General features: G+C 35.6%; 1 protein-coding gene across 1 annotated transcript; it reads left to right on the top strand.

Annotated features, from left to right (window-relative positions):
- Positions 1-749: 749 nt before the first annotated feature.
- Positions 750-23,882, top strand: LOC150078177 (mitochondrial inner membrane protease ATP23 homolog). Its single transcript, XM_090384837.1, has 5 exons — positions 750-1,012; positions 9,390-9,435; positions 15,259-15,475; positions 20,274-20,363; positions 23,674-23,882. Exons 1-5 carry the CDS (start codon positions 796-798, stop codon positions 23,869-23,871), a joined length of 768 nt encoding a protein of 255 aa, XP_090240963.1. The 5' UTR covers positions 750-795; the 3' UTR covers positions 23,872-23,882.
- The last annotated feature ends 205 nt before the right edge of the window (positions 23,883-24,087 follow it).

Genomic DNA, 24,087 nt, shown 5'->3' with positions numbered 1-24,087 from the left:
CACATCTGGTGAGTATGGGATTGGCGCACCCAGGGTCCTGAGCTGGATATCACCATTCTTCTTTCTTGGTGATTCCTTTCTACTTTCTCTCAGGGTTACTCGGGAATTTTTTTCTTTTTTTTTTTTGGCTGGTGCAGCATAAGCCTCAGGCTTCCTTGCACCATATGGCTAATAATAATAATAATAATAATAATCAAGATTCGTATTGCGTGTTGGAAATAACTTTAAAACCATTATAGAAACGTTTCGAATTTCTCTAAAAATACAAAATTAGATTTAACGCAAGTATGTATAGTCAGGCCTAGTAATGAAGGGTACTTAGCGTTTACGAACACCAAAAGACGTCACTGGCCTTGGTGACATACTGAATTAATTACGCTTACCTCCAATGTTAATAAATATTATTGACGAATGCAAAATTCATCCATGTTTCCAAAAATTTTAAATTTTTGACATTACTGAAATCAATAAAATAAATGGGAGAATCTATGACAGAATTCATATATTACATATTTTAGTAAACATTACTCAACTCTTTTTTTTTTTTTTTTTTTTTTTTGATTTTCATAATCTCAACCTCAAATGGTGCACGTGCTTAATGCACGACTCGTCAAAAATATTTTGGCAGATTAATATCAAAATTTTTAATTTTAATGTAATTAGCGTCAAAAGATTAATATCAACTTCTTTTGATAATTAAAATATATTTATAGATTTATATGAGTAGTCGACTGGCGGTACTTATCGAAGTGAGTTTCATCAGTGCTTGCGAAGGAAATTTGGTTGCAGCTAGCAATGAGTGAAGACGGTGATTCACGTGGTCGTGGGAAAGAAGAAAGTACGACAAGCAATGTCGAATATACACCTATCGACGAAGAAACACGTGAATTTTTCCCTGAACGAAGAGGGGATCGATATCGTACTGGCTGGTTTGATAAAGCCTTGGGAGAAGGACGCGATGAAGCCCAGAAACAGAAATGCGAAAGAAATGTTTACTATTGTATTAAAAATAGTATGTTTTTTTTTTTTTTGTTACATTTTGAGACTTCCGTATTTTTTCTGAAATTCAGAGGGGACGTTTACTTGTTACATTAACTGTTACATTACAGGTTTATCACTTAACCCCTCTTGGGCCCTCGCCAGTTTTCAAACATTACTTTTGTGTAATAATTGTTCAACTCTGCATTAACTACAGGGGCTCACATCTGGTGAGTATGGGCTTGGCACACCCAGCGTCCTGAGCTGGATATCATCATTCTTCTCTTTCTTGGTGATTCCCTTCTATTTCTGACCCCCCCCCTCTCTCTCTCTCTCTCAGGGGTAACCCAGAATTTTTATTTTTTTTTTTTTTTGCTGGTGCAGCAAAAGCCTCAGGTTTCCTTGCACCATATGGCTAATAATAATAATAACAACTATGGTTAATTTGTATTTCCATAAGATAGTGAGCCCCGAGAAAATTCTGGAGAACTTCCAAAGTAACGAAATAATTTCTAGATAATTTACAAAGAAAGCGTATTCAAGACCCTTGCAGGCACCCAGAATTTCTAGTTTTGCCACTGCCTGGTTATGAGCTGTATATTGCTGGAACTAAAAATACTCGAATTGCAATATTTCTTCGCAGTGATAGTTTTGAAAGAAATATTCTATATGGCCAAAATTACAAACAAAATAGTTTTGCTTTTTAAGGAATCTATTTGGAAGGGGGGGGTGAAATTTGTAGTTTTGCACTTCCTGGTTTGGGAATCACATGGAATGAAATATTGATATATTGCATTCCATGATATTTGTATACATTTTAAATAGTAGTTGACTTATTTATAGGTTTCCATGGCTTATGCTACATTTGCTGTAGTCCTGACTTTTTGATTGCACATGAAATTTGCTTTTTGATATTTCCTGTTGTTATTATTATTATTAGCCATATGGTGCAAGGAAGCCTGAGGCTTATGCTGCACCAGCCAAAAAAAATTCTGAATTATTCTGAGAGAGAGAGAGAGCAGAAGGGAATCACCAAGAAAGAGAAGAATGATGATATCCACCTCAGGACCCTGGGTATGCCAAGCCCATACTCACTAGATGTGAGCTCCTGAGGTTAAATTGTAAAATATTTTAATTTATCTGTGAAGCTCCATTCCTTTCGAATATGGGTAGTGAGCAACTTCAGCCACGCCACATATTATTATTATTAGCCATATAGGCACCGGCAAGGTGATCTGATAGAGGTGTATAAAGCCTTGAATGGTTTGAGCATGCTCAGTGCTGATAGGATTCTTCCTCTTGCTCAGAATAATCACCTGAGAGGGCATAAATTCAAATTGAGAAAAGACAGATGTAGGATAGACGTGAGGAAATTTGCCTTTAGCCAGCGGGTGGTTGGTTGGTGGAATAGACTTCCATCCCTTGTCGTGGAAGTTGATAGCCTAAATAAGTTTAAGGCTCAGCTGGACAGGTATTTCGAACGAACAGAGGGGTGAAGTGGAAGTGGTTATTTTTTATTTATTTATTTATTTATTTATTTTTTTTTTTGGGCTGATGCTGCATAAACTTGCTTTCTTGCATCAAATGCCTCTACTAATGCTAATGCTAATTATGCATATATGCTAATGTTCTTGATTAATGCTAATGGTGCAAGGAAGTCTGAGGCTTATGCTGCACCAGCCAAAAAAAAAAAAAAATCCTGCATTACCCAGAGAGAGAGAGAGAGAGTCAGATAAAGTCAGAGAATCACCAAAAAAGCAAGAAAGAGAAGAATAATGATATCCAGCTCAGGACCCTGGGTTTGCCAAGCCCATACTCACAAGATGTGAGCCCCTGGGATTATATATATAAGTTGTATTAATATTAAATTAAATTAAGTATTAAATGGATGCGAAGGGTGAGGAAAGTTGAAAAAGATATCCTAGAGGTTATGATAAATTAAGTAAATTATGGGCTGAATTGCCAAGCCAATATAAAGTGGGGGAACTGTAAAGTAAAATTAGTACAATAAAATACTAATAAAATGCAAATAAAAATAAAATGAAAATGGTATAGCTCTCATCAGATATTGGGGGGGGGGAGAACATTTTTAGTAAATGGTCTATTATTTTTCCCGCCAGCTCATTTTCGCTATGCATTTCTTGAAATACTCCAGGTATCGTGCACTTTCACTGTCTTATCATCCTTTTGGTTTCATTTTAGATTTGTTTCTCAGCATGTTTTGACATATTTCCTTTCAATACAAGCATTTGGTATTAGCTCCCTTTTATACTAACTTGTACAAATACCAGAGCCCTTACTACAAGGTTGGGCTTCACAACCCCAGCAAGCTTAGTGTTATTTAATAAGTTTTTCTATGCTTTTTTATCTTTCTGCTGCCTAATTCTAAAGTTCTTCCTGTTCGTTAAACTATTAGTGTAATACAAGGGTGAAATGAACATTCCTACTATCTTACTTCTTTTGCTATTTTTCATCTTTATTTACTTAAAATGCACCTTTTTTCCTTCCTGATTCTCAATTTAATACCTCACCCTTATATCATTTGCTTGTTCCAGATCTATTTTTAAAATACATTGATTTCCCATCTATACAAAATTAAATCCTACACTAAATTCTACATATTTATATTAAACATATTGATATTAATCACTTTTATCCCAACTTGATACTTATTTTTACTAAATAAATTACACTGTTTTGGGACTATCTTGTCCATATTGTATTAGAAAGTGCTAATTTCATTTACATTCCTTTTTGACCTTTCACTTTTCTGCTACTACTATGGACAAGTATAGAAATGCAATTCCTGATACATGGTCAGATGTAGTCCCCTGATGAAATACCTGATCATGTATCAATCTTTATTTCAGGTGACATCAGATCAAGCATTTTTGCATTACCTATATTAGACCATTTACTAAAAATGTTCCTCCCCCCCCCATATCTGATGACAGCTATTTCATTTTTATTTTTATTTTCATTTTTATTTGCTTTTTTTTTTTTTTTTAGCATTAGTAGTAGAAGCATATGATGCAAGAAAGCAAGCTTATGCAGCATCAGCCAAAAAAAAAAAAAATGCTCCCATTTCACCCCTCCGTTCGTTCCAAGTACCTGTCCAGCTCAGCATTAAATTTATTTAGGCTATCAACTTCCACAATAAAGGATGGAAGTCTGTTCCACCAACCAACCACCCGCTGGCTAAAGGCAAACTTCTGCACATCTATCCTACATCTGTCTTTCCTCAATTTGAATTTATGCCCTCTCAAATGATTATTCTGAGCAAGAGGAAGAATCCCATCAGCATTGAGCATACTCAAACCATTCAAGGCTTTATACACCTCAATCAGATCACTTCGCAGGTGCCTAGTCTCCAGACACTATAATTTGCAAAATTTAAGCCTTTCTTCGTATTCACAATTTAAGCCTTTGTTCCATTTACTAATCTTGTTGCCCTTCTCTGTACTCGTTCCAACAGCTCTACATCCTTCTTAAAATGAGGTCTCCAGACCTGAATACAGTACTCAAGGTGTGGCCTGACCATTGCCTTATATAAGGGGACAATCACCTCCTTATCCTTGCTAGAAAAATTCCTGTATATCATTGACGAGACACTATGAGCCACTCTTGCAGACCGTCTGCACTGCTCAGAGAACTTCATATCTGCCTGCACAATTACCCCAGGTCCTTTTCGTTCTCTACCACTGTCAGTGTAGTACCACAGAGTTGATACATCACTCTGGGGTTGCTGCTTCCCATATGTAGTACTTTACGTTTGTCAATGTTAAACTTCATTTGCCATCTCTCAGCCCATCTGCTCAACTTTTCTAGATCCTGTTGCAGCAGCGTACTGTCATTAGTGTCCTTAACAACCCTGTCAACCTTTGTATCATCTGCAGACTTGGACATTAAGCTTGATATACCACCATCAATATCATTTATAAATACAGAAAACAACATTGGACCCAATACTTGAACCATGAGGGACTCCACTAATAACATTAGTCCACGATGAGCAGTGTCCATTGATTACCACTCTCTGTCTTCTCCCACTCAACCATCCCTTTATCTATAGCAGCAATTTTATTAGTATTTTATTGTACTAATTTTACTTTACAGTTCCCCCACTTTATATTGGCTTGATAATTCAGCCCATAATTTACTTAATTCATCACCTCTGGGATATTAACATTCTTTCACCTTTTACAAATCTACTACTCTTCTTTTTCTACTTTCCTCACCCTTATAGTTACTGGCACCTGGTGTAACTTTCACATCCATTTATGCATACTTAATTTAATATTAATACAACTTATATATACTCATGCATCCTTTAATTCTGCTTTGTGCTTTTAGGTGCATCTGTCATACCTGATTTATTAACCTTGCATTTACTGAAACCATTTCATCAACTGTATACCTCTTTTATACCGGCCTCCATAGCCGAGTGGGCAGGAGCGAGAGTGCAGTAGCACACGCTCCTTGAGTAGACCGGTGTTCAAGCCCCTGACTGCTGAATACGGTCGATCTGCCAACCCGCACTGGACCAGCGTGGCAGATTATGGTCCATTTCCCTCAGCATGAATTGTTGAGGAGGCTTCCATCCTGCAGTGGGTTGATAATGGCTGCACTTTTTATACCTCTTTTATATATATATATATATAGTATAGATTTTAAGTTAAAGTAAAGCATAAGATATGGAGAGAGTGAAATAAGTGTTCAGTTATATTATTAAAGCTATATGGCAGATGTACCTAAGTGTGCAAAGCAGCAACAAAGGATACAAAAGTATATATGCAAGATTATAATAATTAAGTGAGAGAAAGAGCTGACAGATGGAAGTGTAAAAAGCACAAGGTGCCAAAACTAGTAGGGAAAGGATAGAGAGAAAGAGGAGTATTAAAGGTAGATGACAGGTAAAGAATGTGAAAAAACTTAAATGATATATTGAATTATAAGAAATTAAAAGCTGAAGTAGAAAGCCAGTTAGTAAGAATGAAGCTATAAAAGAAAAATAAATGATTTCAAATAAATAGCAATCATCAAATAAAGAGGTGAAAAAAAAATTTATGTAATGTAAAAATATGGGAAATGACTAAATTAAAATATTAAATTATTTGATGCATGCTATGAAAGATTGATACATAATGATCATACTTTAGGGGACTAAACCTGATTATGTATCAATAAACTGCATTTCTATGCCTGCATATAATGACAAGAAAAAATATTAAAAAGGAAACTCCAATGGAGTGAAAATAATGCTATTAAAAAAAAATTTAATAAGGAGGGTAAGAGCAGTAAAATCTCCCATAAAAATAGGGAGGGTAGTCCCAGTTTGTGACAAAATTAAGGTAATTAAATAAAACTGAAATGAATCAATGTGCACAGAAAAAGTTGAATCTGAAGAAAGGGGAGGTTGTAGAATTAGAATTAATATTGCATGTAAAAAATTAGATATAAGGAGAAACAGAAATAGGTAAAGGCAAATGGTATTAGGAAAGGAAAATAAATCATGGTAAAGAAAGTAAAGAAATTTTGTTACACTAATAGCTGAGTGGATAGAAAAAACAGTCTAGAAAGCAAAACAGATATAAAGAAAAGAATTTAAGAATATTCGGGCAAGCTGGGAACATAATGTCCCAACCTCTTAGGGCCCCTGGCTAAGCAAGTAGAAAAAAAAAGAATTTTCTTTTTCTACTAATACTTACTTAGCCATGGCCCTCTCTAAGAGGTTGGGACATTATGCTCCTAGCTTGCCCAAGTACAGTATTCAATTTTTTTTTCATTTAAATTTTACATAAATTTTATATAAGAATATAAGTGATATATCACCATATTTTTTCATTGTAGTAAAAAACGACAGAAGTAGCGTAAATGGCATTGATTTAATTGTATCTCATATTGAGAAGGCCTCCGTAGCCGAGTGGGCAGGAGCGGGAGTGCAGTAGCACACGCTCTTTGAGTAGACCGGGGTTCAAGCCCCTGACTGCTGAATACGGTCGATCTGCCAACCCGCACTGGACCAGCGTGGCAGATTATGGTCCATTTCCCTCAGCATGAATTGTTGAGGAGGCTTCCATCCTGCAGTGGGTTGATAATGGCTGCACTTTACTTTTTTTTTTTACATATTGTGACTTCCTTCACGAGTTACCATGTATTGCACTACCTTGAATAAGTAATGCTACACCAATGGAGAACGCCGACCGGGCTAGCCGAGTGGGTAAAGTACCTGCCCGGCAACCCAAAGGTCGCGGGTTCGATTCCCGCCTCGGGCTTGGATCAAAGTACTGCAAAAACCTTGGGAGGTGCAATATGGCCACAGAAGCCGATGCGCCAACAACTACCAAATCAAATCAAAACCAATGGAGAAGACTAGTGAATTACCAATCTGTAGCCTATTATGCCTCGTGCATTTATTCTTTTTTTATTATAAATTTTATATGTAGTAATTATGGACTTTTGTAAGTAAACATAAAACTTAGATTTTAATTATTATTCCAATGATTAGATTCATCAAATCAGTCTAATGTTCTGATGAATTAGTAATCTTCTAGTAAATAAAAATAGTCAAATTGTTTTGTTCCCCTTCCCTAAACAGGAAAATTGCAGGATAACCTACTGAGGATTTCATTCTCTCTATGTAACTTAGAAGTAGAATGAAAAGTAGATTCCAGAATGGCAAAGAGTTCTAAATAAAAGAAGTTTATTTCCTTGTAAAATAGTTTGTTTAATAATAAAAATGTAATACAGAAAAATTTCATCATAACAATTGTCTTTGGAATAAATGAATAATATCACTGAAAATTATTTAGAATCATTTAAATCATTTATTTAAAAGAATCATTATTTGTATAAATAAATTCTGCTACATTTTTTTCAATATTTAGGTAAGTAGTAACTTCTGCTTTGGTTTACTTTAACCCGTAACCAGACACTCCAGTGAAGGCACAATATGGTCGTAGCAGCCCTTGTTGCCATTAAACAATAAACCAACAAAAACACTCCAGTGATTATCTTTTCCTCACACACACACTAACTTAATTGAATTAAAAGTTACTCTATTTGTAACAATTAAAAATTGGAAAGAAATAATTCAAAATTGTTCACTTTTTAATGCCATCTTTATTTCAATTGGTTATGAACACAACTGTGATCATAACCAATGTGAAAAATCCATTTTGTTATGTTAAAAACATATCTTTAATTATTTTTGGGAAATAAAACACCTGCTGCACTTAGGCATGTTTTTATTTTCTTATTTGAATGCTTTTTCTTCCATATTATCTTTGACTGAGAGCCAAAATGTTAATAAAAAAAACCCGCATGCTTCAACAATTGTACACTAGCCAGACTATTTCATGATGCAAAGCAGAAGAGTGTAATAATGTAATGATTGGATGCACTATCATAAAGTGTAAAGAGTGTGCACTTCAATAATTGTACATGAGATGCATACACCAATTTTGAATTCATGTTTTTCTGCATCTGCATATAATTATCAAGAATCCACATCTTGGTCCTGCATTTTTAATTTTTGCATTGATAACTACTAATAAAGATTTCTGGAATTTTCAGTGGCAGAAGCAATGAAAACACCTTTGTTAAAAGATATTGAGAGTCTCAGCTATGTGGACTGAGTAAATGAAGATTACAGCATTGCTGAAGGTCACATGTGGTCTAGAAGGCCCTGCTTATCTGGCCTTCAGTTAAAATAAATAATAAATAAATTGATAAAGCACATGTACTACAAAAGTAAAAATACTTTTCTAGTGTGTTGTTTTAGAAACATTTTATTTATGAAAAATACCACATGTTCAGAAATATGGTACAGTGGATACAATTTCTTGTTACTTTTCACATATTAATACCTCAATTTTGTTTTTAATGCTTACTTTTTTTCTCCCTGCATTAATTTGAAAATTCATTGCAATTGAAAGCATGAGTACTGCAGGGGGGGAAAAAAAAAAAACACTGAAAAAAAGTGTGAAAATCTGAATTTTAAAAAGGCTGCCATAATGAATTATTTTATTGCATCTAAAAAAAAAAATTCCATTTTTTTTTTTCAGCTGAATGCTTCTGCAGCTGTATTTACAATATGAGCTACACAGTGCCATTCATAATTTTCCAGTAGTTTTTCTTTCATTGTAAACTACAGTAGTACATTTTTGGCATAGGTCAGACTTTGAAAATAATTCATCCTACTAAATTTTTAAACTTTCATTTAACTGCAAGACTTGCAAAGCATTAATATCAAGGGAAGGTAGCGAGGACCTAGAAATATTTTTGCTATAGTTAAATTATTTTAAAAATGGTATATAATGAGATTTTCCTGCGTTATTATAAAATGATAGTGTATATATGAGTATTAATCTTTTTTTTTTCTTTTCTTTTTTCTCTCTCTCTTCTTCTAGGTCCCCTTGTGAAACTGATGCTAAGTGCACTAAAATCTGCAGGATGGTAAGTGATATAAAGTTATCTGTGTTGTATAGAACTGAAATTAACATTTCCTTTGTCTACATTTTTGCAGTTAATAATTCATGTCATTATAGGTGTTTCTTTTGACTCTTAGAAGAGATATACCTTATGTACATATATTATCAAACCCACCAACTTTTAGTTTATTTGCTGATACTGTTTGTATACATTCTGAAATTTTATTATGATACTGGAGAATGCACAAATATTTCTGACAGAATATCAGAATGGACATATGCACAAATACCACCTTTGAAGTGAAAGGAATTACATCAAATAATTAGAGAAACTGAGATGAGCAATGGTGGTGAGAGCTGATAATTGAGATTCTGTCAGAAAAAAAGTAACTGGGCTGTGGCAGACTGTATGTGGAAATAGACATCAATGAGATTGTAACTGAGACCCATGTATGTTATGAAATGAATGAGGAAGTTTATGGGAGGTTTAAATCTTTTTGCAGATAAGTTTTTTCCATTTATGTGATTATTCATGATTATTCAGTAAATAAAATAAAAATAGAGGGGAGAGGAGGTGACATGTATGTGATGAAATTTTTGTGAAATGAAGTTATAAAATTTTTGGATATGGTATACACACAATATGAATATACCCAGCTCCTTGACATAATGCCTCAACAATGTTCCCTGCATACAAACACACTACTCAGACTCCGTCTAGTCATTAGTTGGCAGAGTGGAAGCAGCAAGATTATATGCTAGCTGACCCAGATGCCTCCTATAGAGGAACACCAATATGTTTGCTCTGGTGGATTATCTAGTGGCTAGCCTGCAAATACCGTTTTAGAGCTGTACTATTAAAATGCATCATTATGCATCATTATTCTGCATGTTGTAAGAGATGGGTGTTGTTGGATCTTTACTCTAGAGACTAAACATGAGTTTCACCACCTCAAGCTTCTAGTAAGCAAATTGGTGGTATTGCACCAGATTATGAGTGTCATCTGGCACCTAGTATTGCCTAGTGACACAGAGGGGGATAGCAGCATTCTTCTGTGTGATGTGGACACCTTGACTCCTGGTTATGTTGGTTCTCACCTGTGTGGTCACCTTCAGTATGCTAGGTGAAGTTTTTTGGGACTTGCCCATGAGGGAGTATACCCAGTGTTACTAACATTTCCACCATTTTAATGGTACGAATAGAGGATTTGTTTGTTGTGAAATGACTGGACTTCACACAGATTTAGTTTACTTGATTCACAAGTGTGACTGAATATCAGTTTTTCAGTGTTTTAGACACCCAGCAAGCCTTAACCTGTTATACTTGAGAGGATAACCTTCAGGGACCAAATGGACCTCCGGGTAGTTGAAGATTTCACTCATGTATGAGTGCAAACAGTATCTAGCTTTATTCTTGTTTTGTCTTGTGTCCTTGGGAATGTTTGCATACTGGTATGTGATTTTTTTCAGTTCTTATGGGATTCTGGTGCGTATGATTTTTTTCAGTTCTTATGGTATTCTTGTGTATATGATTTTATCATTTATGATAACTGCACAAGTGTGTTCATGAGTTGATTTGCATGTTGTGTGAGCTGAAAAGACCAAATAACTTAAAAGTTTTATGGGGAGTCACCCTACTTGGCTTAAGATCATCTAACTACAGTCTTGTTTGAAGAGACTTATAAGAATTCCTCTAGTCAGTAAGAGACAGAACTGGCAACAGGAGAAACAAGTCTGGCTGAACTCTGTAACAGGACTAGAAATGTCTGACCCATCACTTATGGTGGCCCAGCATAGTATTAAATGGGTGATCATAATTCAGTGATCACTGAGTGTATATGTAGATAAAGATACTGTATTCACACTACAACTGTTTCTGTTACTGAAGGAGAGAGGTGGGAGTCAGGCAGATAAGGATGAATGTGTTAATCCTTCCCAATATTACTGCCTAAGTCTATAGCACATGCAAACATTATTATTTGCAGGTAATACAACAGATCAGTGTTATAATTTACTTCCCTAAATTGTAGTAAGATATATGTATTATGGGTAAACACATATGTGTAAAAACATACAATTTCTACACTTGTATGTGTAGAAATTATGATATAATGTGAAATTTTAAGAATTATTTTTAAAATCTACGCATAAAAATTGACTGCATACGGTTGATATGGTAGTGGTGGTAATATCATGAGTTGATACCAGTTATCCCGTGGTTGGTAGGTCATTCTGTTGAAGTGAATGGTCGAAGAATCGCTCTACTCTTATGGACTTGCATACAAAAGATTCTTTAAGGTTGTCCTTATCACAGTATATTCCCTATTTTGAAAGCTTGGCAGATAACATGAAGACACAAACTTTGCATAAATTAAAATTTTAAATACATATGAATTTAAAATAAGAATGCTGAATTGTATTTAATTTTAAAATTTATAAGCAACATTTTTCAATATGTGTTGATTAACTTTTTTAACCAAGTGCAATGAAATTCTTGAGATGGTAGATTGCCACACATTTTGAAGAAAAAAATCAGATCGCATCACAAATTAAGTTGGCCACTCCTGTTGTATACCATGGATGAATGTTGGCAGATACTAAAAGAATCAGTTAGGTAATTGCTAAGAAAGTGGTCTGTGATCACGCTTATTTGTTACTGAGCGGTATTCAAAAATGCTCGATAAAGAGGAAAGTAGATTCTCGAAAAACCTTTTTTCTTCTGGATTTTTGTTTTATGTAACAGCAGGTAAGTAGACTAAGTGGATCCTAATGAAATTGTTTTGATTAATTAGCATTAGAACTTCAAGACCACAAAAGACCAAAGAATGGTAATTTTATTCAAGAATAGGAAAGGAATGCTGTTTTTCCTGTTTTTCGATTGATAACAAAAATTGCCACTAACTACCCTTCTGAACCTTGGAATCAAAAGATAATAATCATAATTAGCCCTACTTCATAATTTCTGACAGATGTGAACTCCTATTAAGGTTTCAAGGACCAGAAAAGAAGAGAACAAAATGTGCCTAAGATTCATTTGAATTTCAAAACAAAAGTATTTGAAAGGATTGATTCATCTGCTACTGTTTCTACAAATAAAGGATTTATGTGAAGTGAAAAATTCATTTCTTTGTAGTTCTCATTTCTGATTTCATTGCACATAAAACAGATAATCCAAACAGATAATTTTTCATCTGACTTTTAAATTACTTATTTTTAAGTTTTCTTTCACAGGACACCATGAAATTTTATTGTTTTTCTTACCAACAGTTCATTTTATAATACTTTTTCAAAAAATACAGGGTGTCTCAAAAATATTGGTACAAACGTTTAGGGGAGATAGGTAACATCTAAAGGAATGTGAATCGCATAGGAACCCATAACCGGAAACGTCACCGTAAGTCGGTACATGGTGCTGTTCATCAGTTCACGAGAGGGAAAATTTCTGGTTTACTCGTTCAAGCAGTAGTCGCCGCACGAAGAGCATGCATTGATATATGAACTGTGAGCTGGCAGACATGCACCTAGTGTATGGATTAGCAGAGGGCCCACATGGTGTGCATCCCCATGTGGCACAACATCGCTTCGCAATAAATGTGTGGGCAAGTATGGTCGGAGACGCCTCCGTAGCCAGGTGGGAAGGAGCAGCAGTGCGTAGCACACGCTTCTTGATTAGACCGGGGTTCGAGCCCGTCACCACCAAATACGGAGGATGCGGAAAGGTCAAGGAATGACCACCGCATATCCGGAGCAATATGGCCTTAGTTGCTAATGCTCTTGAAAACCAAAACAACAACAACAACAAGTATGGTCGGTGACTGCTTAGTCAGCCCATACCTGTTACCATCCCGCATAAACTTCGCTAAATATCGGATCTTTCTTGAACAAGTTTTACCAGGGTTATTTGACGATGTTCTAGCAAATGTGAGATGCAATATTTGGTTCCAACATGACGGGGTGCCTGCCCATTATGGAAAGTGTGTTCGTGACCATTTGAACAGGCATTTTGGACGTTGATGGATTGGCTGTGGTGGACCCGTTGCCTGGCCCCCACCTGATTTATCGAGCCTTGATTTTTTTCTGTGGGGCCCTCAAATCTATCGTGCATGAATCACCTGTGGAGACGGAAATGGATCTCGTGGCGAGACTCATCTGCGCTGCTGCTACTGTCAAAGAAACTCCAGGTGTGTTCAACCGTGTCCGCCAATCTATGCTGCGTCGGTGTCACACATGCATCGTGTCTCATGGTGGAACCTTCGGGCATCTGTTGTAACATCATGAAATGCACCCATCTCGTACTCCATTGTTAATATTATGTCAAATAAATGTTTGCCACTAATTACGTGTCATTTCTGCTTCTTGTGCCTCTGCTACTACTTTCCCGTGATGTTTCTGGATTCCTATGCGATTCACATTCCTTTAGATGTTACCTACCTCCCCTGAATGTTTATACCAATATTTTTGAGACACCCTGTATAATTAATTTTTCTTTTCCTTTTCTGTGAGGTTCGAGCCCGTGACCACCAAATACGGAGGATGTGGAAAGGTCAGGGAATGACCACCGCATATCCCCAGAGTAATATGGCCCTAGTTGCTAATGCTTCTAGAAACCAAATAACAACAACAACAACAACCCTTTTCTGTGAAGACTCCCACAACTTTGTTTATGGCTGGAAAGCATTGAATATGTTTTCTAGCACTAATTATACAGGGTTAAACAAATGATATACATGTAAAAATTTTTGGAAACGAAAATATACATGATACTTGTAATCCCACAATACAAAATATGCTATAAAATTTTTTTGTAGCATAAAAAAAAAAACCTCTGGAAAAAAATAAAAGTCCTTTAAAAGTTTACAAGTGTACAGCATGAGCTCCATGAATCACCCTTCTGACCTTAACATGATACTTTGAATTCTTGCTATATCTTGGCTGGTGTATTCCTGCTAAGAGATGCAATGGCACGACATTATAATTTCTCTTGCGATCATTCACAGCTCTTTGTAAAAGTTGTACAGTATAGTAAAGTTTGGGCATGGGCATGCCTCACTGACCATCTGGGGGTCACCTTCTCTATTGAACCAACCTCTGTCTTACCCCCCAGTCTTCAATTTCCCCACCCTCTCTCTCTAACTTTGCGACCACATCTAATGAAACCAAAATTATTCCAGACCCACACTCAAAAACTTAAGTCAACCATGCAACAACCCTATTACCATTATGCATACCCTCTTTCAGCATAAATTATAGTAACTTTTTTTTTTTTTAGGTCCTAGCCACTGAAATCTCAGGAAATTAGGTGGCAGAACCTGCCAAAGTAAATATAACTATACTGAGTGTATCTGGTCTGTCTCCACAGGGCCAAGTGTGGGCAACGGTGGATCCCATTAGGGCCCCAACGGCTAAAAGGCCAGATGAACAATGGTACAAAACATTACACATCACAATATCCATACACTTTTAAATCTCTGGCCTTATAGTGTACTGTATCACACGACAATGTATACTATGTGGAGATGGGGAAAACCCTTGGTGCTGTTTGACTCGAAAACACTTTACACTTTATAGTAAAGTTGCACAGTATAGTTTTTCAAGAAAGATATTTGGTTATCAGATGTGGCATTTTCATTTAGTATTGATAAAATCTAGAAAGTTACACAATAAATTTACAGAAAAATGAAGTTAGCATTAATAATAAGTTGACAGATAATTAATTTTTCATTACAGTTTAGTGTATTACTTAGAAGTTGTTCTATAATCTTTATGTGATCTTTATTGGAATTGATGATTGTGTGTTTGTATTATGGTATGTTGCAAATTATTTGTATTTTTTTTTTAATTCCATCAGTGAACTAGACTATCGACGTCACATATCTTGTGAGATGTGTGGAGAACACGTTACCGGTGGTTATGATCCAGAACTAAACCAGGTTATTGTCTGTCAAAACCGAGTAAGATCCCGTGGAATAACTCAGGGTGTATTGGCTCATGAAATGCTTCACATGTTTGATTTCTGTCGTGCAAAATTGGATTTGAAAAATCTTGATCATCTTGCCTGCACTGAGGTGAGTATATATCCATTTAATTTAGATGTAATTCATATGACAGAAGATTAATGCATAGGAGAGTATTTACAACATAAATATCTTAACTTGCTGAACCATTGACAAAGTGTTTTCTTCTTTAGTTTCTGAATTAAACATTGAGAAATTTTAATTCAGAAACTAATTTTAAATTAAGTACAATAACATGGAATTAATTCTGTGTTATTCTACTTAATTTAAAAATAGGTTTCTTAATTTTTTATTGTGTTTAATTTAAAATGGTTTTCTTAATTTCTTTCCTACGTACTTTGAACATTATCATAAATTGCTGATTTGCTGTATTTTTAAGATCTTTGGTGTAGTTTAGCTTTCCTTTAAAATTTATGTGGTAACCTCTTTCCTGATCTGAAAACAGAATTACATAGATGAATTCAGAAACATTATCACACTGGTTTATTTGTGTACTTTACAGGGTTAGGAAATTTATAAAAAAAAATGTTCTCACTTTACTTTTTTCCAATAAAAATTATCATTTGGAAAAATTTCATATTTAATTATATTATATTTATAGTTAATAATTCATGTAATATGAATTATTTATAGAAATAACTTATAGTAGGACTAATTATTTTCATCATTAAATTTTAGCAAGAGCTTATGTTTTTTATGGTACTCTCCTCTTAATCCGTCCATTTGAAGACATTGAATTTAGGGGAAAGTTAAGTTAAAAATGCCCCAAGGAAGAAGGAGTGCACTTCTCTTTACTTAGGTTGTCATACATAATTAAGTTGTCATATACCTATTAATTTGTATGGCCTTTGAACCATACAGTTTAAGAGGTGAATACCGTAAAAAACATAAGCTCTTGCTAAAATTTAATGAAGTTGGTTACTCAGTTTACATCACAGTTTTAACCATGTATGACAACCTAAATAAAGAGAAGTGCACTCCTTTTTCCTTGGGGAATTTTTAACTAAACTTTTACTTAAATTCCACGTCAAAAGATTAGTCCAAAATAGCTGTATTTAGCTTGATATCATTTGATTAATGCACTTTATATTTCATTGTGAGCCTCCAAGGTTTCTTGACAGTCTTCACAAGTGTACATATGGTTACAGGTAATCAGAAATTGTACAATTCTGTTCTGTTGAAACAATTTACTTTTTCAAAAGCCTCCCAGAAGAACAAAATTAAATTATTCCAGCTCATTTTTGATGAATCTAATCAAAACAATGTCACAACAGTGCTCCTGTTTGAAAGTAATACCTGTTTTCATTTTTAGAAAAATAGGTACCAGTAATTGCATGACTGGAAATTGGTACACTCTATTGTTTGCACAATCACTATACAAAGGCTTCCAAATAGTTCATTTGGTTGCTGGAAGCCTAGGAAATGTGTTTTCTGCTTGTTGATATATCCTGACAGCTGTATGTAACATTTATCAGAAACCAAATGTTTTCAAAAAAACTTTCTTTTACGTACTAGGTACTGTATCTGAGCAGAGTGGATTGGTTAGAAATGCAGAGAGAGACCCCCCCCCCAAGTGTAATTATTTTTTCTGGAGCAGAAGATGAAATTTGGAGAGTTAGGACTGAGATATGTACATTAACTGAGTGGAGAAAGCATTGGAGCACATTCACAAATGATATTTAGTAAAAGACAAATAGCCATTATTTCCATCAGTCTCAGTAGGAGGAAATAAGACTAACAGAAAAATGGCAGAACAGAGACCAGTACTCCAAACTAAGAAATGGCTGTTAAAAAATACTTTTTAATATAATCACTTAATGGCACTTAGTTGCTGTAGGATTAGAGATTACTAATATCATGGTCTACTGGTATATAGTAGAAATGCTGGATGGTGCATTTTTTTATATAGGATGTTTCAAAATTGCATGAAATAAATGTAGGAGCATATTCGTCATCTAAAAATAAGAAATATATTCCTATATTATAAGTATATGTCTTAAAAAGTCCCTATTTCCAAGATATTAATTATAAATTACAAAAGCAACTTTTTAAAATTGGCTTTAAACAGTACAAAGCATACATACCAATACCAACATGAATAACATTGTTATAGTATGTGAATCATGGTTAACTACTCAGCTATAACTAGCGTGGCAGAGTATAAACTAGCATTGTCAACATGTCCGTTACTTGAGTTTTAGGCCATGATGACTGCTATGTTATTTAAAATATGGAATTTTTTAAATCTGTTATTATGGCATTTGTTATTATGAGAGACACTACAAATCTGTTTACTTTAGCAAAGTTAACTGATATGATTTTAATTTAGGGTAAGGTTCACAAGAATTCCATAGCTGTTTGCAGATATGATAAAAAACATTTTAAATGAGTACCAAACTGTAAAACATTTGCTGCTGTGAGAGAATACCGAGAAAAACAGGTATGCTGAGACCATTATCAGTTAACGCTGGTACAGGAAGATTTCAACAAACTACAAATGTTGAGGAGCAAATACTTTGTGCTGTACAAGTATCTCCTACCTGAAGTACCAGAAAGTTGTCAGGTCATGTAAATATTTTATTTGAAAGCTTATGGAAGATATTATATGAATGTCATTTATATCCATTTCACAGTCTTGTTCTATTGATAACTAGTGCAGTCCCTCAGAGATCAGCACTGGTCCCTCCCTCATGTTGACAATCTTCCTTAATGACATTGACAATGAAGCATAGGAGAAGCTGTCAAGGTTTTCTAATGATCTGAAGGTAGGTAGGGTGGTTAACAACCAGAACCAGGTCACATTTCTTAAAAATAATAGATTGGTTGTAAATATGATCTGAAAAATGACAACTAAAGTTTAATGCCTCTAAATGTAAGGTTTATATCTAGTGAACAGAAATCCAGGAGTTACTTATAAGCTATGAAGAGAGTTAAGTTAGAACCTTTTCAAATAGGAAGCATAGTAGACTGCATTTAGAATGTTGTATTCAGATTTGGAGGCTGCACCAAAAGAAAAGACAGAACATCTATAGAGGATTCAAAGGTGGGCAATCAAATTAGTAAGGAATGATAATCAATATCTGTATAAAGAATAGCTTTAGAAGGTGCAGCCTGCAAAGCTTGGGAACTAGATTTCTTTTGTTTAAGGCCTGGCTTAGGTCTTCGAGACAGAATTTGATGATAATTTTTTGCATTAGGAGAAGTATGATCGGGAATTCCCCCCATGGCAGATGCAGGAAAAGCATGTTTCCCTGTATCATATGGTTGTAATACTAATCCAATACTCTCACAATGCAACTTCCCTTGCTGCTTCATCTCACTAACTTCATTCAGCTTTCCTGTCCATTTTGTTGACTTGGCACAATATAACTTCAGATGCTGATGCACTGTAAAACCCCTAAACAACTATCCTTTCCATTGGCATAATACTTGCATGTGACTGTGGTTGCATGCCGAAAGTAATCAGCAAGCATTTCTCACTGAACATCCTAAAAAATAGTGGCCATCACCTTGCCTGCTGACTGTAACAGAATTTCAAGGGGTGGCAGATGATGCATTTGTGCTTTAATGCTTAGACTTTGGATCAAAGCAGTGCATCTCACCCATAGATTATTATGAACCAGTAAAGGTCTCTCTAGGATTCTCATTAAATCTCTCTAAAAGGTATTTTATTTGTTATACTGTATTTATTGCTTTAGATATGCCCATACCTGAGGTGTTTTACAAATTGGGCCATGTCATTCACCTCCATATCCCTCCATTTAGATGAAATTTGTTCTTGTAAAGGAGTGGGAATTATAGTCACAATGCCTTATTATCATCAGCCTTGTAAGTAGCATGAGAGTCGTTTGGTTGTCACAATAATCTTTCTCCCTGTTAAATGCCTGAATTATGCAGTGCTGGCTTTTCAGTCTTTGGTAGTAGTGTTTTCATGATAATAATTCATTAAAATAGAGATATATTTATTGCCAAACTCAATATAATTGAGTCTTATAATAAAACTCTTTTATAAAAGATTTGATAGAATTCCATCAAGTACATGTTTTTACTGATATCTCAGATTTTATTATTATAATTTGGGGACCAACGTATAAGATACTCAGCAGTTGTTAGTAATCATTTAATTGGCTTTAAATTATAAATTTTGATTTTTTTTAAACAGTTTTATTAATTCAAATGTTTTTCCACAACTTAAATTTTACATTTTTTCTAATACCTCATTATTTTAAAGATTTAATACTCTCATAAGTATGAATGAACTTCTGATTTGTTTTTGTTTTGATATTTTATCTTCTTCTTCCTCTACTTTGTTTGCCTATGGGTCTCCATTCTGCAATATTTTTGTCCACCTGTTTTTCCCATTCTTTTTTTTTTTTTTGCTATATATCCACTTATTAATAGGCTGTATTTTACATTGTTTCCTTCCCCCCCACTTATTTTTAACTTTATCTCCTAATGTTTTATTAGTTATTTTCCTTATTGTTTCATTTCTGTTATTTTATTTATCTGTTCTATTTTTGCTGTTATACCTCTTATCTCAGCTGCATATGTTATTACTATTGTTTTTATATATTTTGAGTTTAGTATCCATATTAATGTTTGGATTGTTCCAAATTGTATTATTTAACCTCCATATATTGTTACTTGCTTTAAATGTTTGTGTTTCTACTTCTTCAGTTATTCTTAAACTGTTTATCTATATTCCTATTCATAAATAGTTAAACTTCATTACTTGTTTCTATCATTTATCCTTCTAAGTCTAATTTATCTCAGAGGTTCTTTTGTTATTGATATTTGATTAATAACTTTAAAAAAATATATAGGAACTAAACTTTTTTTTAAATTCTAGATACGTGCAGCAAATTTAATGCATTGTTCCTTTCTTGGTGCTGTTAGCATGAAAAATGCATCACCATTTGAGATCTCTGAAAGGCACGCTGTAAGTAAAATTTTCTTTTTAAGATTTAACTTTCCAGTCTTTCAGAAGGCTGTTTATTTTATAAGTGTAATTAAGTAATCTTCTAACAGTTGATGCACTACCCTTTCTTTGAAAAAAACAGGTTTTAATTACTTATTGCATTATTACTTGTAACCCCTATCAGTATATGAATAAAATACATTTAGGATTCTTTTTTAAAATTTTGTGGTTTAAAGAAAAAAGAAGTTTATATTATTATATCTTCAGGATTTAATAAATCTATCAGTGTGTAGATTATATAAACACCCTATCATCTAAATAAATAAATTAGTAGTTTATTATTTGTGATTCTCTGATTAAGTTAGTGAATTTTTTCATTACTTGGCTTTTGTAATTGCTTAAGAAACCACAGTGGACTTCTGCCACTACTTCCACTTCTGGCACATAACGGCCTTTAGCTGCCATTGCACCGTAAAACCTCCAACAACAACTTCTGCCCGCTGTCAATAAGAACGTTTGAATTTTGCTGCCATTGTTATAGTATTGATATAGGCAAAACTTGGAGGTTTTCTACATAGTTTTGTAACACTGTAATCAGTAATTAGGCACAATAGGAGTACATGCCAATCAATTCAGCCCTGGAAAGACCGTGCAAGGCTCATGGGGTAGAATTTTTCTCAGGGTGTACTTTTCTTGTTAACAGGAGAGAGAGTTTTTACAGGGATGGGATACACTTAAATAGAAGGGGTGTAAGAATATTTGCTGATGCTATCAAGACAATGTTAGATGATTAGGGAAACTCTTAGCTTGGGGGAGGGGGAAGAGGCACAGACTAATAGATTAACAGCAGCCACAGGTGAAAGTGATTCTTGCACTGCTTCTATTAGAACATGCAGCAGCCTGAAAAGCAAGGCATCTGGGATGAGACCTGCAGGTGTCCTTGGGGAACAAGCAAATACATGGGCTGTGTTAGGATTACTAAGAGTAAAAGCAGTTGCAGGTATACTGTATGTACACTAATGCTAAGAGCATAGTAAATAAATTTGATGAATTTGAAGTACTGATCAAATCATCAAATGCAGACATTGTAGATATCAGAGACATGGTGTCACTCAGATACAAGGGATTCAGAATTTTAATATGGGGAGTACATAGTGTGTGCAGTGTTAGGGTCAAGGTGCTACCTGTGGTTTCCCACATCTGCACCACATGTATGCTGTAAAGAAATACAGTACTACTGTAAATGCCGGAAAAGTGTTGTGTTGAATGTGTAGTATTGTGTTGGGTTCTGTTGTGTCCTGGCATTTGGCTGCAGGGCATGTGGTGGGACCCCACATTGCCTGAACACACCACTGGGAGGTAGCCAAGCTGCCCATAATTCTCTGGCTGGCCTCCGTCAGGGGCACTTCAGCTTTCCGAGCGGAAGCCAAATAAAAGAAAAAAAAAGCGATTAGGTAGAGTGCGGTAGTACAAGGTGCATGGAAGAGGTGGGGGAATGAAAGTAAGGGTAAAGGGACGTAGGCAGCGGCATCCCCAAGCGGTCAATGGACACTAAGTTCCATCAGGCAAAGAAAGGGGAATGGATGGGGTCGAAAGTGACTGTGCAAGGGAGCACAGATAGAATCGCCATTCTGGGCATTGTCCAATCCAGTTGTAGCTATCGAACTCCAGTGGTTGGGTAGTTGTCCGTTTAGTGGCGTGATGGTCAAGTTCATGACTGTCTAGTCTGGATGGTAGTCCATCATGGTCTCAAACCGTCTATTACCTTCCTTGGGACCGTTGTGATGCCAGTACAGGAAACTGTGGATAAGGATTTCCTTTGGCTGAAGAGCTCTTGTGCAAAATGCATAAAAGCTGTATATTTCTCCCTACTATTGAGTAGGTGTGCTTCTTGATCTTTGGATATGTAGGTGAAGGAGGTGATGAAGGTGCAGCGGAGATCCTCATACAGGGAGCAGTCGTACATGAGGTGGGACCAACTCTCAGTCCCACCACAGGTGCAAGTGGGATCATCGATGATTCCCAAGGCTGTCAGTTTGCCTTTTAATGATCCATGGCCAGTTAACAGGTATGTTAACTGGCCATGGATATAAGCCAGATGAAAACTAGGCGGGAAGCCCCGAGGGAACACCCTGTCAATGTGAGGGAAGAACTTTCTAGTGATTTCACCTTTGTTGGAGGTAGTCCATCTCGCTTGCCATACCTGCTGCAGATGTGTGAGAAGACACTTCTTTTCTGCTGTTCTGTCATATGCGAGGTCTGTTTTGAAGTAGAGGATGGTCTTGGAATGTGCTTTGGAGAGGCAGAACAGCACTCCACAGTGGGCAACCTCCAGGTCTAATGGCATGGTGCCTGCCAGGATTTGCAGAGCATGGGTACTGACAGTGCAGCAGGCTTGCCACTTCTCAGCCCATCTACCCAACTTTTCTAGATCCTATTCTAGTAGCACACTGCCATTAACAATGTGCCCATGTTGGTTGACTGTCATCAGCCTGTCTGCCTGTGGACCTGGTCCGAAGAATTAAGTTTCAGCTCTATCATGCCGATGGATGGGTGCATATTTGATGGCAAGCAGGTGAACAGCTGCAACCACATTGCAGTTGGGTGAAGAGGCTGGCAGCGGTGGTGTCATGGTTTAGGGGATGTTTTCGTGGAAATCATTGGGTTCCCCTCATCCTCTTTGAACACACCCTCAGATCCTACTTCAGCATTCTTTTGGACCAAGTTTTGTCCTACATAGTAACCATGTATCCAGATGGCACTAAACTCTTTCAGCAAGACAAATTCCCCATGTCATAAGGCCTGCATTGTGTAGGAATAATTCAAGAATCATGTCCAAGCATTTTGTGTGCTCTCCTGACCACCACATCAATCCCATTGAATATTTGTGGGATGTGCCAGAATGCACACTTGCCAGTATCTCGCTCTGTTGCCTTACTCCAGGATGCCCTTTGTTCAGGTGGTTCAGGATAACTTCCATGGGTCTCATGAAGTATGTACCCATGCTGGGTGCAAGCAGTTATCATGGCAAAAGTTGGCCTAATGTGCTATTAGGTGAGTGGTCATAATGTTTTGGTTCATGAAAGTATATCCCCTTGAGTTCAATACATGTCCACCATTTTGAGGATATAGAGAAAATGCGTGTGAGGAAAGCCAATAAATGTTTTGTCTATCCATGGCACAGTGTAATTTCATTCTTTTAATTGTCTATCTGCATGTTACCAGCCATGCCCTTGTTGATCACATGAGAAATTTTTATGATTAGAGTTTGCTTTATTTTCTTTTATTTTTATTATTTGTCACTTATGATTAAATTATTTGCTAATTTTAGGAATGTGTGAAAGCAAAAGCCCTTGCTTCCATTATTGGCATACGAAAAGATTCAGGAGATGAAGCAATTGCAGCTGTAGAGAGGGTATTCCCTAGATGCTATAATGACCTCGAACCTGTAGGCAGAAGACTACGAAGAAATTCTCCAGACATGGAAAGAGCATACCGCGAGCGGTACCATTATGGCTACTTCGATTGACAGCAGTAGTTTTTTTTTATAGGTACATATTATAATTCTTAAGTTAATTAAAGAAATTTATATTTTCAGTAGTAAGAAAACTGCTGCAGTAATAAAAAATGTGTTGTAATACTTGCAAAAGCTCATTAGTAAAACATTCTCCACGATAAAATATGATAGAATCAATTTCTTTAAATTTAAGTATTAAACAAAAATAGGAGAAAATTCTTTTGCTTG

Source organism: Mastigoproctus giganteus, chromosome 11 (assembly GCF_048544385.1).
Source record: "Mastigoproctus giganteus isolate SK-2022 chromosome 11, ASM4854438v1, whole genome shotgun sequence".
Lineage (NCBI taxonomy): Eukaryota > Metazoa > Arthropoda > Arachnida > Uropygi > Thelyphonidae > Mastigoproctus > Mastigoproctus giganteus.
The sequence above is the reverse complement of the archived record's forward strand: the minus strand, read 5'-3'. Positions and strand labels throughout refer to the sequence as shown.